At 36.1% G+C, this 16,838-nt stretch overlaps 1 protein-coding gene across 7 annotated transcripts in view; it reads left to right on the top strand.

Moving 5' to 3' along the window:
• The window catches only part of TTC3 (tetratricopeptide repeat domain 3), a 64,628-nt gene that overhangs the window by 28,678 nt on the left and 19,112 nt on the right, over positions 1-16,838 (top strand). For all 7 annotated transcript variants that reach the window (XM_080602734.1, XM_080602736.1, XM_080602735.1 and 4 more), the window contains 12 exons: positions 2,485-2,622; positions 3,638-3,718; positions 4,356-4,468; positions 5,860-5,986; positions 7,381-7,503; positions 7,680-7,781; positions 9,507-9,599; positions 10,137-10,201; positions 12,138-12,274; positions 13,547-13,870; positions 14,699-14,962; positions 15,396-15,442. In XM_080602734.1, coding sequence (XP_080458860.1) covers positions 2,485-2,622; positions 3,638-3,718; positions 4,356-4,468; positions 5,860-5,986; positions 7,381-7,503; positions 7,680-7,781; positions 9,507-9,599; positions 10,137-10,201; positions 12,138-12,274; positions 13,547-13,870; positions 14,699-14,962; positions 15,396-15,442 — 1,614 coding nt within the window. The remainder of the gene's footprint in view (positions 1-2,484; positions 2,623-3,637; positions 3,719-4,355; positions 4,469-5,859; positions 5,987-7,380; positions 7,504-7,679; positions 7,782-9,506; positions 9,600-10,136; positions 10,202-12,137; positions 12,275-13,546; positions 13,871-14,698; positions 14,963-15,395; positions 15,443-16,838) is intronic.

Below are 16,838 nucleotides of genomic sequence, written 5' to 3' on the forward strand. Positions count from 1 at the left end.
ACCCTGAAGAAAAGGCAACGAGATCATCTTTTATTGGGTGTCAGGAAGCATATGTGGTTTCATAACTTCTCTCAGAATTATTTCTTAATGCTTAAATACATAAAATTTGACTAGCTATATATCAAATGCATGGTTTTAATACTGAGGTCAGTGGGGGTTTATGCATCCATCTGTTTAATAACCAGAAAATACTATGTACTTACACTGCGCGGTTTCTTTAGGTTCTGAGTTTGTCCTAGATCAAACTTTTTCCATCCAAGTGAAAGAACTGATTCTTACTCAGAGGTGGCTTAGTTGCAGAGATTTGTTATAGAAATACTTAGTTTGAATGAAATACAAATGTAGATTTGTATGCATGAACACCAGAGAAAATGGCATTGTTAAAAGGGAAGTTAACATTGATTGCTACAGACCACCATTATGTGTGATTTCATTCAAAGGAAGAGGAGACAAATACTGATGTAGGGATGGAAAGCGGGTCTGGAGCCATGGAATACTGAGATAATGAAAACTAGAAAAGAGAAATTAAGGGATTTTGTCAGACTTATGACTAGCGAGGCAAAGTAGAAAGGTAAAAGATCCAAAATGGTAGCTGCTTCTACAAGGCTTGAAAGGCAAGACCAAAGTCTATGTATCACTGCCTGTCAGGATGAACCCAAGAGATAGAGTGGATTTAAGAGCACCCCATGTCATACCCAGGTCTCTCTAGGCCATCTGAATGTTTATTTCTTGGTGTGTGAACACAGATGAGTGAAATCAATTTACTTGCTGCTTTTGTACAATGAAATCACTTTCCACTCCTGAAAGACACCATGCAGTTTTGTTACATTGATTTCCAATGTACTCATAAAATAGCTAGAAATACTTAGTAAATTGGCTCCCTTGTATCTCAATTTATATGTGAAACTGTAAAAATCACTGGGAGTTATTCAGGGATTTATAGTACTTTCCCAGGAGTCCAGATTAAATATGTTTTCCAGTATTTGATACATATCTTTGGAAATGGTCACAGAACATTTTGTTGAACAGCTGTTTAAAACTCAATAAAATTCAGAAATTGAAGTCTTATTTCTCAGGTCTTATTAGCAACAAATAATGAGTATCCCCAAACTGTTGAATGAATTAGTTAATGGGGACATACATAATTAGTCATTTGCTGATTAATTACTTCATTAAAAAAGAGAAAAAGGGATTCAGGAGAAGATGCAGGTGCTGACTGCACTAAGACTCCCTTGCTTCCTTAAAAATACCTATTTTTGTAAGGTTAATACAGCACTAGAATCAAAGCCCAATTTTTTAGTTGGCTTAATCAGCTTCACATGTCGTGTGTACATTATTAGCTTAACAGTAAATTAGTTCTGTTCCATACCTATATGCTCTGACAGCGTTACCTCATGTCAGTACTTCTAGGAAATTAAAAAATATCTTTCCTGCATTTTTTCTCCTGTACCTGCTAGCTTGTTCTGCTGTCCCTGCTACTTCTGTTTACAACTTTCATTGGATCATGGGTATTTTCCTATGTTTGTCCTTTTTGGCAAGGTGACAGAACAAAAACAAAATATGATTGAAGTTCATAAATGATACAGAAATTGTGTTCCGGATGAGCATTAATTTTAGTATGTCAAAATGTTAGTTTCTTTCACAGGAATACAATTAACTACAACAGTATTGTAATGTTTAAAAATCAGGCAACTCAAAGATTAATATGTCCCATTCTTCCAAAACCTTACAATTATTTTCTCCCTGCCCACAAGCCTGTATTCAGAATCCTGGGGAAAAAATAACTTTGAATCGTCATGTATGGGGGGGGGGGGGGGGGGGGGGGGGAGAAGTTAATGAAAAGCTTGTAAGGCAGAATTCCTAGTGAATTAACAGTTAGTCTAAAATACACAGGTGGGTCTTTTTGTACTTGTTTGGTTTCGCTTGCAGTGACAGGAGAAGGTGATGGAGGAGCTTCAAAGTACTTCTACACTAGCACAATGATCTGCTTTCCAAAGCATAACAACATTATTCCTAGTGTTTCAGCAGACCAAATTCCGAATTCTGCAACTGCTTGTATTGATTTATTGTTTTTAAAAAATGTTTGTACACAAGACGGAGTCTACAAGTAGGGGGAGAAATGTCTGCTTTTTATATATAAGAAGTATTAAGATAATGCTCGAACTAAATTTGGAACTTTCTGAAGAGAAACGGATCTAGACTTCAGTAAAAAAAAAAAAAAAAAAGGTTTTAAGAGATTATCAGCAGTAGGTCCATTATTACCTTAAGTTTTTAGAAGGTGAATTTAAAACTACTTTAAAAAAAAAAAATTATCTAACCAGCTTTAAAAGTGGAATTATAAAAATGTAGAAGTACAAAATTTGGACAGTTGTCTGTTGGATAAGTATTTTAGTAAACAGCTCACTTTCTTTATTCAAAAAAAAAAAAGAGAGAAAAAAAAAAGGCTGTTTTCATTTAGAGTTGCTGTTTTCCTAAACATTTTAGGTGGGTTCAGCTATGTTGCTAGAAGAGGTTAAATCCCTTGTTCACGATGGTTATACAGCCTTGATGGACCAGCGGTGTTGCAGTGCTGAACAAGCCTTTTCACAGTTGTTGAGCATTCTAAATCCTTCCGAATTAAAGGTAAATTGAGAGGAATAACTTAGTTATTAGGGTAATTGAGCTTTATACTTTCAATACTGTGTGTCATTCCTTCCTTCAACCAAAGTAAGTGTTACTGAATTGTTGCCTGTGATGTTGACTCCAGTGCTAGGTGTTGCACTGATATGTATGCCAAGGATCTTAAAAATGAAAAAAATTGAGAACAGGATAAGAGAACTATGGGATTTATATCTCTGTAATTGTGTCTTTGTAATGGTCAGCATACATGTGTACATTTCTAGATACAATTTTTAAAATATTTACGAAACTACTTAATGTGAAAGTACTCTCTGTTGTTAGCTTATTTGTTATTTGTCTGTTGTTAGCTTTATTGATAATGTTGTAGGGTGAAAAGAATTTATATTCTTTTGGTCAGGTAACTCCTTGATGCAAGTATTGAGAATTTTTGTGTGAATGTATTTAGCCATTCTGCCAATGACCTAATTGGCATCCTACTTTTTTTAAAAATACTGTAGCATTAAGTTTTCTGTGAAAATCTGTTTGCACATGCGTCTCTGTACTTTAAGGTCTCATTTTAGTAAGAACTGTTGCAATACCAAAAGCAAGTCTGTACTAACTTCATTACTAAGCAAGTAATGCACCAATCCATCTGGAATTTTGACCTAGTTTATTAGGAGGTAAAAGTTTGAGAGAAGTTTTTTATTTAAAAACAAAATAGAATCTGCTTAATTCTGAATGTGAAATCTAGCAAAGTTACACTGTACTACATGAAGTCAACATACTGAGGCCAGTAGTTGTAGCATTTCTAAAAGCAGACATTTCAGGATGTATCACTGAGAAATGTATCAGGGTGCCAAGTGACCAGCAGTAAAGGTGCAGTTAACCTTCACTTCTTATGCTGATTGTAACGTTAATCTGTGTAGAAACTATGATGGTTTCCTGTGCCTATTGTGGTGAACATTTTCAATTGACAGTAATGTTCTTATTACTAGCCAAGTGTTTTTGTGCTACTACTATAATTTGACTCTATTTACAGCAATTGAATCTTCGTATTATTAATTATGTTGTAATCATCTATGGACATGCCACTGCTCTCCTTGGAATAGGACAGCCCGAGGTACGACATTAAGATGCTATATTGCTTTTATTCAAAGTTCTAGTTCAGGCGATTGATCATCTATTTTTGTCTCCTCTTAGCAAACATAAAATGAGTTGGGAAGGAAAGCATTGCCACAGTTTAGAAAACCATTTGTTTTTTTAATCTGGGACTAGGTCTTTAATAGATAAATTAAGCTACCAAATAAGAAAACTACTTTTTAAAGTTTCAAATGAGATTCTTAAGTATTACTGAAGTATAGTAAATTATTTTTTTCATCTTCATCTTTGTCATAACATAGTTATGCACTAATCTTAAAAAAAAAAAAAAAAAAAAAAAAAAAACCTTCTGGTTCCAGAAAACACCAAAACAGAAGGATGCCCCGCTCCAGTATTGTTTATAAATATCCAGTGTCTTTCAATTAATTTAAAAATGTCTGGGTATCAGTAGGCTTAATTAGCTCATATCATTATTTTTTAGAGCCCATGTTTTTAAAGCCCTTTGCGTGTGAACATAAAATTGCTGAATTCTGTTTACTGTTCGTAGGACTGATCAAACAATAGGGCATATTGACTCACTCTACTGGAGGGAAAGAGAGAGGAAGAACTGAAAAGCTTCTGGCTAAATGTCACATTTTTGTCTTAAATTTATTTTCAAGGCACTGACAAAGGCCGAAGTCCAGTTTAACAAAATAATTGAACAGTACCAGGAAGAAAGATTTGATTGTCTGGCATACTATGGAATTGGAAAAGTATACCTCAGGCAAAACAGGTTTGTGTAACAGAAAGTTTCAATACTTGATACAAAAAAATATTCTCATTTGAGGAAGTCCTGTATGATTTCTTGGTAATTATTCTTTGTTAATCAACAGATTCAAACATCAGAATGATTTATTACAAATTTAATTTTTTTTACTGTTAAAAATGTAATGGAAACTGCTGAATCCAGTGGACTCCAGGGTATGGGGATGTGACCGGTCGACCAGCACACCCCCACAGTGGAGGAGAGCTCATAGGCAAAGAGTAGAAAATGATCAGTTTGGGGAAGAATGCGTTGTAAAGAAAGCTGAACTTATTTCAACACCGGGGAGACTAGGGAGTAACATTGGTTTTAGATAAGCCAGCTGCATCAGTGAGTCATCAAGTTTCCTGAAATAAATAGCATAGATCTTCCTGAGCTAGCCAGACCAGCATAGGGGGGAGCGTGTATGTGGCTCAGCCTGACAAAATGTGTAGCAACTAATCTTAAAAGACAGCAACGGTCTGGCTTCAGCTCACATATTCCTTTCTAGAAGCTGGAAACACCCAGGTTGTGCTGTGATTTCAGGATATTGCAGTATCGCTCTACTAAATCAAAATCCCATCTAATGCCTGTGGTGGGTTGACCTCAGATGCCCCTGCACCCTTGCCCCCCACCCCCGCCAGCCAAAACCCCAACCCTTGCCTTTTAAACCTAATACAATGCCAGACTTACCAGATGAGTAAGTTTGGCATTAACCATTAAACCCTCCTCTGTGTGGAATATCTGAAAGAACCTGGCCAGGGAGTGTTGGGCTCTGGGAGGGGTTTCCTCCTTCCTGCTGCTGCAGGGTAGCCAGGTCTGTTCTAAGACCCAGGAGTTGCCTGTGTCCCAGTCATGGCTGTGGCTGTCCCTTCCCTTTGCAGTTTTGACTGGTAGAAGCTTAGTTTTAGGCTGTGTATGTCACCCACAGACACATGTTAATAGAGCTGGCCATTCAGGCTGCCCCTTCAACACCCATGCAGCACTATCTGAACTCACATAAAAGATAAGTACGGGTAACAGCACCCTCTGCCTCCTCCCTGGCTGACTGGGATTGAAGGTGGCTAGTGAAAATATGCATGTCCTCACTCTCCAGATTAACAAGCACACCTGTGTTCATGTATCCCTTGAATATCAGCACAGGCTCTCGGTCTGCCTAATAGACATGCATGGACTCTGGACCCCTTATCCAGCCACTGCCACAGGCCTTGAGTCTTTTACACTGGACAGCCCTTTACCACATAACTTAATGCTTTTTCATCCCACATACTCGTATTGTTACTGTTTGTTTTTCTTGGATCATAAAATGAATCATGAAAGAATTGTATTCTGTGCAGAAGTCATTGATAGGTGATTTGAACATGTGCCTGCTTAAACTTCAGATTCTCAGATGCGCTTGATCAGTTTATGAAGTCACAAACAATGGTCAGTCATAAGATTGTACCTGGAGTATTAACTTGGCCCACAACATCTCAGGTCATTGAAGAAACACGAAAAGAGAATTTACAGGTATGTTTAACCACAAAAATAAAAAACCTATTCTCTCAAATGGTCTTTCCAAAAAAAAAAAGTATATTTCCCAAAGCTCTGTAGTGTGACTCGTAGGTTGTCATCCTCACTTTGTTCCTTGCCCCACATTATCAAGGCCAAGGAAGGTGGAGGACAGAAGTGAGGAGGGGTTCTGCGTGGAACAGCCAGTGCAAATAAATTTCCTAGAGCACTGTCAACCCCAAAGCCTGGTCTTTGCAGAGAAGATCTTTTTTCAGTGACAGAATTATACTCTTGGAAAGCATACCATTTACAGCACAAGGGCAAGTCTCTGTATAAGAGTTTATACTTGGGTATTTTTATGTAATAATGTGGTTCTAATCAGCTCTAAGTTGTACATAATGGGAGTTTGATGTTATCAAGCTAAATGGCTATGAATACTATATGCAATGTAATGCTAGAGAGAACACATTAGAAATGAGAATTAGCAAAAATATGAAGTTGAAAATTGTATAGGTAATGCTATATTTAAAACCAAATGGGAGACTTTGACTGTATAGTTCTTAAGGTAAAATTCCTTGTTTGAATTGAAAAATCCAACTTCTGGTTCTGAAATTACAAATTACTCTTTTGTATTGAAAAGCTTTTTAATTTTTGGTGTTGTTATTGCTTTGAAGTATACCATGCCATGAAGGTCAAGACACACGAGCTCCTCAGCATGCAGGCACTTTGACACAGCAGAGCATGCTAGGTTACTCACTGCATGAAAGTGGCTATACTGTATTAACCTGTTTTGTTTCTGGTCAAAGCAGCAGTTGTGCTGTTTCCTTACAGTGTGACAGGTGCAATGATTTCTCATAGACATCAAGCTGATACTGTAGTAAGCTAGCCTTATACAACCGTGGTCTGGGACTGCTGTAGAGTGTAATGCAAATATCTGAAAGGCTGCGACTGGGAGTCTATTTGTTTCTACTAATGTTTCATTAATTTGGGCTCAATGCCAACCCCAAGGGACTTGAAATGCACTTGACACAAACCTATTTTAATATCTTTACCTTTAGACACTGTTTAGGGAGACCTCACTAGCTCCAGTGCAGAGCCAGGTCTGAGCTGTCCCTGGGAATTTTGGTATAGAAAACTTACTATATTCTCATGCAATTCGAATTGTTAAGCATGTATAAACCTGGACATAGGAAAGCTATGGATACTTAGTTCACTCAAATGAACTTTTGAATATTTTGGCATAAAAGACAATCTTGCATGGCTCTCACTAGTAAAAGTTACCTTTTGGTATTAGTTGTATGCTGTTTAAAAAGTGATGTATGTCCGTTTCACTGCAAAGTTCCTTGGAAGTAGATATTTAATCTTCTCCGGGTTTCTGTGCAATTTATCTGATATCATTTTCTGTTTCTCAGTTGATCTTAAAGAACTGCATTGAGGAATGCAAGTTCCCTCCAGAACCAGATGCAGTTTGTCGCTATCAGCAATGCCATGGCCACTCCAAAATCCAAATATTTTTTACAGATCCAGACTTTAAGGTAAATTTTAGTTTAAAAGGGTTTGGGAAATAAAGTGTCCTGTTTTCATGTTTTCTATCCCCTTTTATATTAGAGACCTATCTAGAACACACCATTTTATTCTGTCTTCATTTAAGTTGTGCCCTGTTTTCTGTTGTTTTTAAAGATGTTAAATTGATATTATTTTCCAATGTTAGGGTTTTATACGTATTACCTGCTGTCAGCAATGTAGAGTGGAGTTTCATATCAGCTGTTGGAAAAAGTTGAAAACTACAAACTACAGTGATAAAAATGATAAGGTAAGACCTGTGTCAGACTAGAAGCATTTTTTTTATATCAATATTATAGCATTCCTTTGGTCTGAGATAAGTGAAGTACTACAGCCTTATATATGTTCCATTTATCTGACAAGAAGAGAGATGGGAAAGAGGAGTCTCTTATTAAATTGGCTACTGTGCAAGTGTGGGTAAAGCTTGCTCTTGTCTGTAGAAGAAAGGCTTGTGTATGTGTGGTGGTTTTACCCTGCTACGCAGCTGAGCTCCACCACAACTGCTCTCTCATTCCCCCTCCTCAAAGGAAAAGGGGGAGAAAGGGCTCAGAGGTTGAGATAAAGACAGGGAGATCACTCAACAATTATTGTCATGGGCAAAACAGACTCGGCATAGGGAGATTAAAGTAACTTATTGCATATTACTAACAGACTAGAACAGTGAGAAACTAAAAGCAAATAAAAACACCACCCCATCCACCCTCTTCTACCTCCTCCCCCCAAGCAGTGAAGGGGAACTGGGAATGGGAGCTGTGGTCAGTCCCTGATGCTTCATCTCCCCCGCCCCTTCACAGTCCCTCTGCCCCTGCTCCACGTGGGTCCCTCCCACGGGATGCCGTCCTTCCCGAACTGAGCCTGCGGGGGCTGCCCACAGGCAGCAGCTCTTCCAGCACTGCTCCCACACGGCTCCGTACCACGGGGTCCATCCATCCCCCAGGAGCAAACTGCTCCAGCACGGGTCCCCCACGGGCGGGCGGCAGCTCCCCCCAGACCCCCTGCTCCTGCGTGGGCTCCTCTCCACGGGCTGCAGCTCCGGCCCGGGGCCTGCTCCTGCGGGGGCTCTCCATGGGCCGCAGCCTCCTCCAGGCCACATCCACCTGCTCCACGTGGGCTCCTCCACGGGCTGCAGCGTGGAGATCTGCTCCGTGTGGGACCCATGGGCTGCAGGGGGACAGCCTGCTCCACCAGGGGCCTCTCCACAGGCTGCAGGGGAATCTCAAGTGCCTGGAGCACCTTCTGCCCTCATTCTGCACTGATCTTGGGAGTCTGCAGGGCTGGTTTTCACCCCTCTCTTCAGGCTGCTGTTGCATGGCATTTTTTCCCTGTCTTAAATATGCTCTCACAGAGGTACAAACAACATCACTTACTGGTTCAGCTCCGACCAGCGGCAGGTCTCTTTTGGAGCCTGCTGGAGCTGCTTCTTATCTAACATGGGAGAGCTGCTGGGCCCCACTCACAGAGGCCACCCCTGTGGCCCCCACTCCTACCAAGATCTTGCCACATAAACCCAATACAGTATGCTTAGCCTGTTTCTATTGCATCATATATGTCCTCCCATATGGAAGTGTATTCTTTCTACAGTCTTGCTGCTGAAGAAACAAATTGACATTGAGTATATCTAAAGTAATTTTACAAGAGATGATATTGGCAGTCGGTATAAAATGAAGGGAAATTCAGGGAGGGTGTGAACTCAAAGTAATATTCTTGAAGTTGACTTTTGAACCTAAAGTTGGAGGAGGGGGGGATTTACTATAGCTTTGAGAATAACAGGTATATGCTACAGGTATACAACTCTTTGGATTTGCAGTCCTTGCCAAGTCAGCTGTGATTTTCTATCCTCATCCAGTAGGAGTTTAGGCCCATGGTAGCTTTAATTACCTTGGTCAACTCAAATAAAGAAACTGTAATCTGTATAAAAACATAGAATTTGTATGAATTTAAATGTCTTCACTGTTTGTTCCATTTTCTCCTACAGGATTTTCTTCAAGAATTATGTTTCACTCCTGACTGTACGGGCCTTATTTCAAAAATAGTTATTTTCAATTCTTCTGGTTTGGTAAAATGCGAAGTAAGTAGATGTTCTTATAAAATATGAAAATCTTTAAAATATTTACTTTGGTAAAAGAAATAAAGTGAAGGTGATAATGTAACTCAGAAATAATATGCAAACTCATAAGTAATATGTTACCTTCACTAAGAATCTGAGCATTATTTAGGGATGTAAGTTACCTGTTCTGTTCTTAACCTTGTTTTGGTTAGAACTGTCATTGATGGGAACTGGAAATGCTTCTGTTGGTCTGTGAGAAGCAAGAAAAAAGATTGTAGTTTGCTTCCTGCCCACTAGTAAATCTGAACAGCATCCTGGTCTTCTGGCCTTGTGTTACATTTCCACTTGTCTTTTTTTCAGAGAGAAATATATTGCTGTGTACTAAGTTGTATGATATTTTAGGTAGACATTCATGAGGCATATGTGCAAGGGTGCACAATCTCTTTTGTAGTATTACTTTCATTGTTTTCCAAAACATCAAATTCTGTTTGGTTTTGAGAACATCAATGTTGCATTGTAACCCAAGTTTAATTAATGTGATGTCAATTATTCTGGTAGTTTGAACAAAAAATCACAAAACCCAAGGAACCACCAAGAGCCAATATTAAACAGAAATGCTCAAGGTAAGCTCTCTACCGTTTAAAAATAAGTTCAGTCATTTTGGAGGGGGGAGTTTGCTCTAGAAATTATTTTCTTAAGAATTGCTAAAACACCACAGGTACTTTGGAAATATATTCTTGTCCTTTACATCTGAAAAGATGTTTTTGAATGAACTGAAATCATTTTTTGATAGAAAAGCAGATGGACTAAGAAGTCGGTAAAAGTACTTGAGGCTTGAGTATCCTAATAAAAAAATATAGTGGTGCAAGTTGAGTGCATCTGGATTAGAATACCACCACTATTTTCAATCTTAAATTGCAAGCATTGTTCTATTCCTACATTGCTAGAGGGACGAAGTCAGCAAGATTTTAGCTGGGTGGGAGAAGAATCACTGCATAGCATAAGTTCAGCACCACTACTCTACAGCACTTACTATCTAGCAAAGTTTATAGGAATGATTAGAAATCAATGTAAATAAAAACTGCATATAGTAATGCTGTTTCAGTAAGTTAGTACCGAAACCTTTGACATAACTGAATCGAGCTTAACTCGATTCAGTTAACTATAACTATACTATAACTATACTATAACTATACTATAACTATACTATAACTATACTATAACTATACTATAACTATACTATAACTATACTATAACTATACTATAACTATACTATAACTATACTATAACTATACTATAACTATACTATAACTATACTATAACTATACTATAACTATACTATAACTATACTATAACTATACTATAACTATACTATAACTATACTATAACTATACTATAACTATACTATAACTATACTATAACTATACTATAACTATACTATAACTATACTATAACTATACTATAACTATACTATAACTATACTATAACTATACTATAACTATACTATAACTATACTATAACTATACTATAACTATACTATAACTATACTATAACTATACTATAACTATACTATAACTATACTATAACTATACTATAACTATACTATAACTATACTATAACTATACTATAACTATACTATAACTATACTATAACTATACTATAACTATACTATAACTATACTATAACTATACTATAACTATACTATAACTATACTATAACTATACTATAACTATACTATAACTATACTATAACTATACTATAACTATACTATAACTATACTATAACTATACTATAACTATACTATAACTATACTATAACTATACTATAACTATACTATAACTATACTATAACTATACTATAACTATACTATAACTATACTATAACTATACTATAACTATACTATAACTATACTATAACTATAACTATAACTATAACTATAACTATAACTATAACTATAACTATAACTATAACTATAACTATAACTATAACTATAACTATACTATAACTATACTATAACTATAACTATAACTATACTATAACTATACTATAACTATACTATAACTAAACTATAACTAAACTATAACTAAACTATAACTAAACTATACTATACTTTTGCTCGAGCAAAATTATAAATAATGAGACAAAAATTAATTTAGAGTATCTTCTTGGAATAAAATAAGTTAATAAAAGTCATATGTTATTATTTGGTGCAAAATGTGTTATAAATTGAGAAAGGAAAAAAAAAAGACAGTATTGCAGGTACTTAATCCTAATTCAGACATTAAAAGTAAAATTCAGAGTAAAAATAATTTCAGGAATCTTGAGGATATTCCTACCATTACATACTTACTTTTATGAGACTTTAATGAAATTTTGTGGTTTCTTAATGAGTTTTAAATAAAAAAAAATGCTTTATTATATCTGTACTCTTCAAAATAATATTTTACAGTGGAATTGAAGTGTATAGCTATTGTAAGACATGGAAAACAAGTTAGTTTGACAAAGTAGTTAGGCACATTTATCTTAACATTAGATTCACTGTTTAATTGTTTTTATCAGTTTTAGGAAGCTAAAAATTAAACAAGAAAAAAAAATACGAAGAAAATGTGCACGGAAAGATGCACTGAATGCTGCTAAACAGAAAATAGAAGAAAACCAGATGGAAAATGAACCATCTCAATACCGTGATCACAGTGGTATGTGGAATTATGGATTATTGTTCTAAAACAATATGAGATACCATAGTTAGCATTCAGGATGTCCTACTGTGTGCAGTTCTGGGCACCACAGTACAAAAAGGACATTAAACTGTTGGAGAGTGTCCAGAGGAGGGCGACGAAGATGGTGAAGGGACTAGAGGGTAAGACATATGAGGAGTGGCTGAGGGCACTGGGCCTGTTCAGCCTGGAGAAGAGGAGGCTGAGGGGGGACCTCATTGCAGTTTACAACTTCCTCGCGAGGGGGAGTGGAGAGGCAGGTGACCTATTCTCCATAATCACCAGTGACAGGACCCGTGGGAACGGTGTTAAGCTGAGGCGGGGGAAGTTTAGGCTGGACATCAGGAAGAGGTTCTTCACCGAGAGGGTGGTCGCACACTGGAACAGGCTCCCCAGGGAGGTAGTCACTGCACCAAGCCTGTCTGAATTTAAGAAGCGATTGGACTGTGCACTTAGTCACACGGTCTAAACTTTTGGGCAGACCTGTGCGGTGCCAGGAGTTGGACTTGATGATCTTTATGGATCCCTTCCAACTTGGGATATTCTATGATTCTATGAAATCAAATGACAGAAGACTACTAATTTTGGACATACCCTCCCCAACCCTGAAGACTTGCATAATCTTACTACAGGAACTTAAATTTATGCTAAATATTGCTTTTTTTCAGTTTTGGTTTTAATTTCTAAATAACTGGAAGTTTGTACTGTATGGTGATTTAAGTTCCTTTTGAAGAACTTCAGTCTTGATTCCTTGGTTCGTGTCTGAGCAGTCTTTGCTACTAGGTGTACACTTGGATGTTCAGAATTGTGCTTTTGCTCTGGGAGCTGATGCTTGGAGAAGTTCTCTCTCTGCATCAGGGCTGGCATGGAGCCTGCACAGATAAAAATAAATTTGTACAGGCAATTGCTTCAAGCTGCTCTTATTGGCAGGTAAAAAAAAAACATTTCCAAAATCTAGTTGAGATGCTAAGGATTACTTTGTTGTGTAAACCAGATTTAAAGCCATGTATTGTCAAATTTATGAAGGTAAAGCAAGTTTATATATAAAGAAATATATACATTATATAAAAATATTTACTTTGTAATTCTAAGTATTGTGAAAAAGCTAATATTAAAAAAAATCCAGTAAAAAGAAAACACCACTTAATACAAAGTCTCCGTGCCTTAGAGTTGATGCTTTTAATTGTGGCAAATAAACATGAAATCTTATTATTCGTTTTTTTTGTTTTTTTTTTTTTAATCCCACTTTAGGTTATGCAGGTTATGATCAAGGCTTATATACTGGTGATAGAGTCCTGCAGCGTATCATTCAAAATGCTGAGCAAATAAAAACTGCTGTTTGCGATGCTTCCAGACTGTTAAAGGAATTGCTTTCCTGGTCTGTAATCAATGAGGAGGATTACACATCATATTGCAAAACTAGCAGCATGTCACATGCAGTGATGGAGCAGCTCATCAGTTATTTAATTCAGGAAAAAAGCAGAGTGAAAACAAGGGGTTTTATCCATGTATTGAGTGAGCTGGAAGAAGTGGATCCCAAGTTACAGAAGTGGATGAAACACCTTAACAACTTGGGTAGGCTATATGTTTATGTAATAGCAGAAGACCTTACCTGGTCATAATTATTCAGTCTGCAGATGAAGATAACCTCCATATTTTACAGTCTTGCTTTGTTAACGTTAATGGGTGATGAAGTAAAACTTTCTTCTTCTTCTTCATTTACTTGATCCTTAGCAGGATTTCTAGAGAAGATGTGACCATCAGTAACACAGCAACCACCTCTCTCTTCTCTGCAGAGACAAATTTTTCTGAAAAAGTAAAGCATTTTAATGTAGGCAGGGCTTTGCCCATGTAGGAAAAAGAGAACTACACAATTTCTTATGCTTTTAAATTCCAGAACAGACTTAAATGAGAATATTTGTCTAAATGGTTTGTTTCTGGAAAGATATGGTAAGATCATTGTAACTTCTTTTTGTCATGTATTGTATCACTTGGAAGTAGTTTAACTTGGTTCTCTTTGCTAGTGTTGCCTTGCTGTGTAGTTTCCTATTGAATTTGTAATTGGATGAAGATGCAAGTCGCTTTTTGCAGACAAAATGAACATAAGGTGCCAAGAACTTGGGGTTCTTTATTCTGTGCTGTATCCATGTCCTTGAAAGAATTTGTGTAGATTTATTGTACTGGCTGTTGACTTAGAGTAAAATTCATATAGAATTCATTTCTCATTTTAGCTTGCATTTTCAAGATAAAAAAAAAAAAATGTGCACAGTCTCTTTCATCTACTGTATGTTTAATTTCTGGAGCAAACTGTTCCTCTTTTAAGAGGAATATCACACTTGGAAAACAAAAACAAAATAAGCTCTGAGGCCTGAATGAAATGATACCTTTTTTCTACTCTTTTAGGGTTGACAGCTACAGAGAACTTTTTCCTTCAATATGGAAAATTTTTAAAAGAACTTGATCTTTCTATTTTAACAACGCTCTGGAATGAGAAGTATGGTAGTAAATTTGATTACGTGTCAACGAGTTCTGAAGACAAAGAAGTTCTTGACTATTTCTCAAAACCGCCTCTAGAAAAAGCTCGTTGTTTTATATGGCTGTTAGAACTCAACAGAGAAAATTTTCCAACTCTTCATCAAGCTTTAGATGAATTCTTTGATAAAATGGGTAAATATGCTAAGGTCTCCATTCTCATAAGCATTGTATTTCTTCCGTTTTTACCCCTCATCTGGTGTACACTGCAAAAGGCTGAAACCTCAGTAAATTACTAACCTCATTATATGAGATCTTATGTGTTCGGTGCATAAAATGCAATATAGTCTAAAAGGCAAATCGCCCTTTTAAAGGGTACAGTCTGCTCTTTGTTTCAAGTGCCACAACTAGCACATAAGTTTACCTTTATGCATATATGCAGTCCAAACAAAATAGGTATTTTTCTTTAATTTTAAGCATAATGATTCTGCAACAACAGTCTTCAAGATGCCTCAATGGTATTTGATGGAGTATAATAATTATTACTATGATTTTGTAGTTCAGTTATAAATTACATGAAATAGTAATATTTTAGTTTATGAATATGACTTTGTTATCATTTTAATAGATGACCCTACCATCATATTAAAGAAGCAGGGAAATGAAGATATATTGGTAAGTTAACATAGATATCTGTTTTAATATAAGCTCAGAAACAAGTATGTATTGGGTGTTTTAGAAAAATGTGCAAAAGTGAATGAGGCGCTTGCATTTCTTGACTTATTTTTTTTCTTTTTCTTTTTTTTTTTTAAGAATCATCCTTTTGGGCTTTTTTAATCATCCCACCCTGTCCCCCCATCCCTGCCTTGATTAATGCATTTGAAGATTGCATGCTATTTTTCCTGTGTTTCTGTCAGTAAATTACTTCGTTTAGGGTCTTCTTTTTAGTTAAACCAATAACACACCTTTTAGATTATGATCCTTCAAGGATGAAGATGAGGGAGATGCGGTAAAAGTGGATGTGAATACAGTAATGTGCTGTATTGTCCCTTTTGGATCGGGCAAACAAAGGTGTATGGGAGAGGTGTTTGCTTGATAACAGCAATTTGGTGTTAACTTTAAAAAGGTTTCTCTAAAAGTATCATTGGGGAATGGGGGGAGGAGAGAGGGACGGAAAGAGGGGGAGAAAATTAAGTGTGCACAGTTTAGAGACTCGTATTAACTTGCATATCTGCATATTTACTATATGAATTGACATTGAAGCATGAATATTCCTTGAGAGTGCTTAATAAAAATCTGAAGAATTTTGGATGTTAATTTTACTGTATGTTTTGCAGTCCAAAGCAACAAATGAGAAGGTGGTGTAACCCAGCTTTATTTTCAGATGTCATTAAATTATAAGGCTAGAATTAGAAGTTTATTTCACTAATAAGTGTAGTAAATTTGAAGTGAGGTGTACTTAGCACTCATTCACTACAACTTTTACTGATACTTTGCAGTCTAAATCTGTAACTTTTAAACTGTACATCATTCTGAATCACTTTTTGGTTAGTATTTTTATTACAGTTAATTTTAATTGGCAGAAATGTATGTGATTTCAGTTAATTATGTGTTTGAAGCACTCTCATTAAAAACCGTTCTAGCCTGCAGATAAATTTATCTGTACAAACCCAGGATTTATTTTTGATACAGAGAAAATGTTTAGTTACTAATATAAATCTTAATAATATGTAAAATCCCTTGCTCTTTTCTTTGATTAATTAGAAATACAAGAATTAAATAAAAGCAAATACAATAATACTATTTCTATTTCAGTGTTACTTGTATCGTAAAACAAGTTGATGTTTTCTGGTACTGTTATTAAATTACTGTTAGTAGAATTTTGTTAATATATAATCAAGTGCCATTTAAAAATGAAGATGCATTTTAGTTCTTCCATCATTGCTTATCTAATAGAAAGTTGAAGTGACTCAAACTTTTGACGGTTTTGTTTGCTTCTTGTTCTGTTCAAACCAGAATAAGAATTTTTATAGTTTTGAATTCATATACTGGTATTGGAAATGCATCATAA

This window comes from Anser brachyrhynchus (genome assembly GCF_964034855.1).
Source record: "Anser brachyrhynchus genome assembly, chromosome: 1".
Taxonomy (NCBI): Eukaryota; Metazoa; Chordata; class Aves; order Anseriformes; family Anatidae; genus Anser; species Anser brachyrhynchus.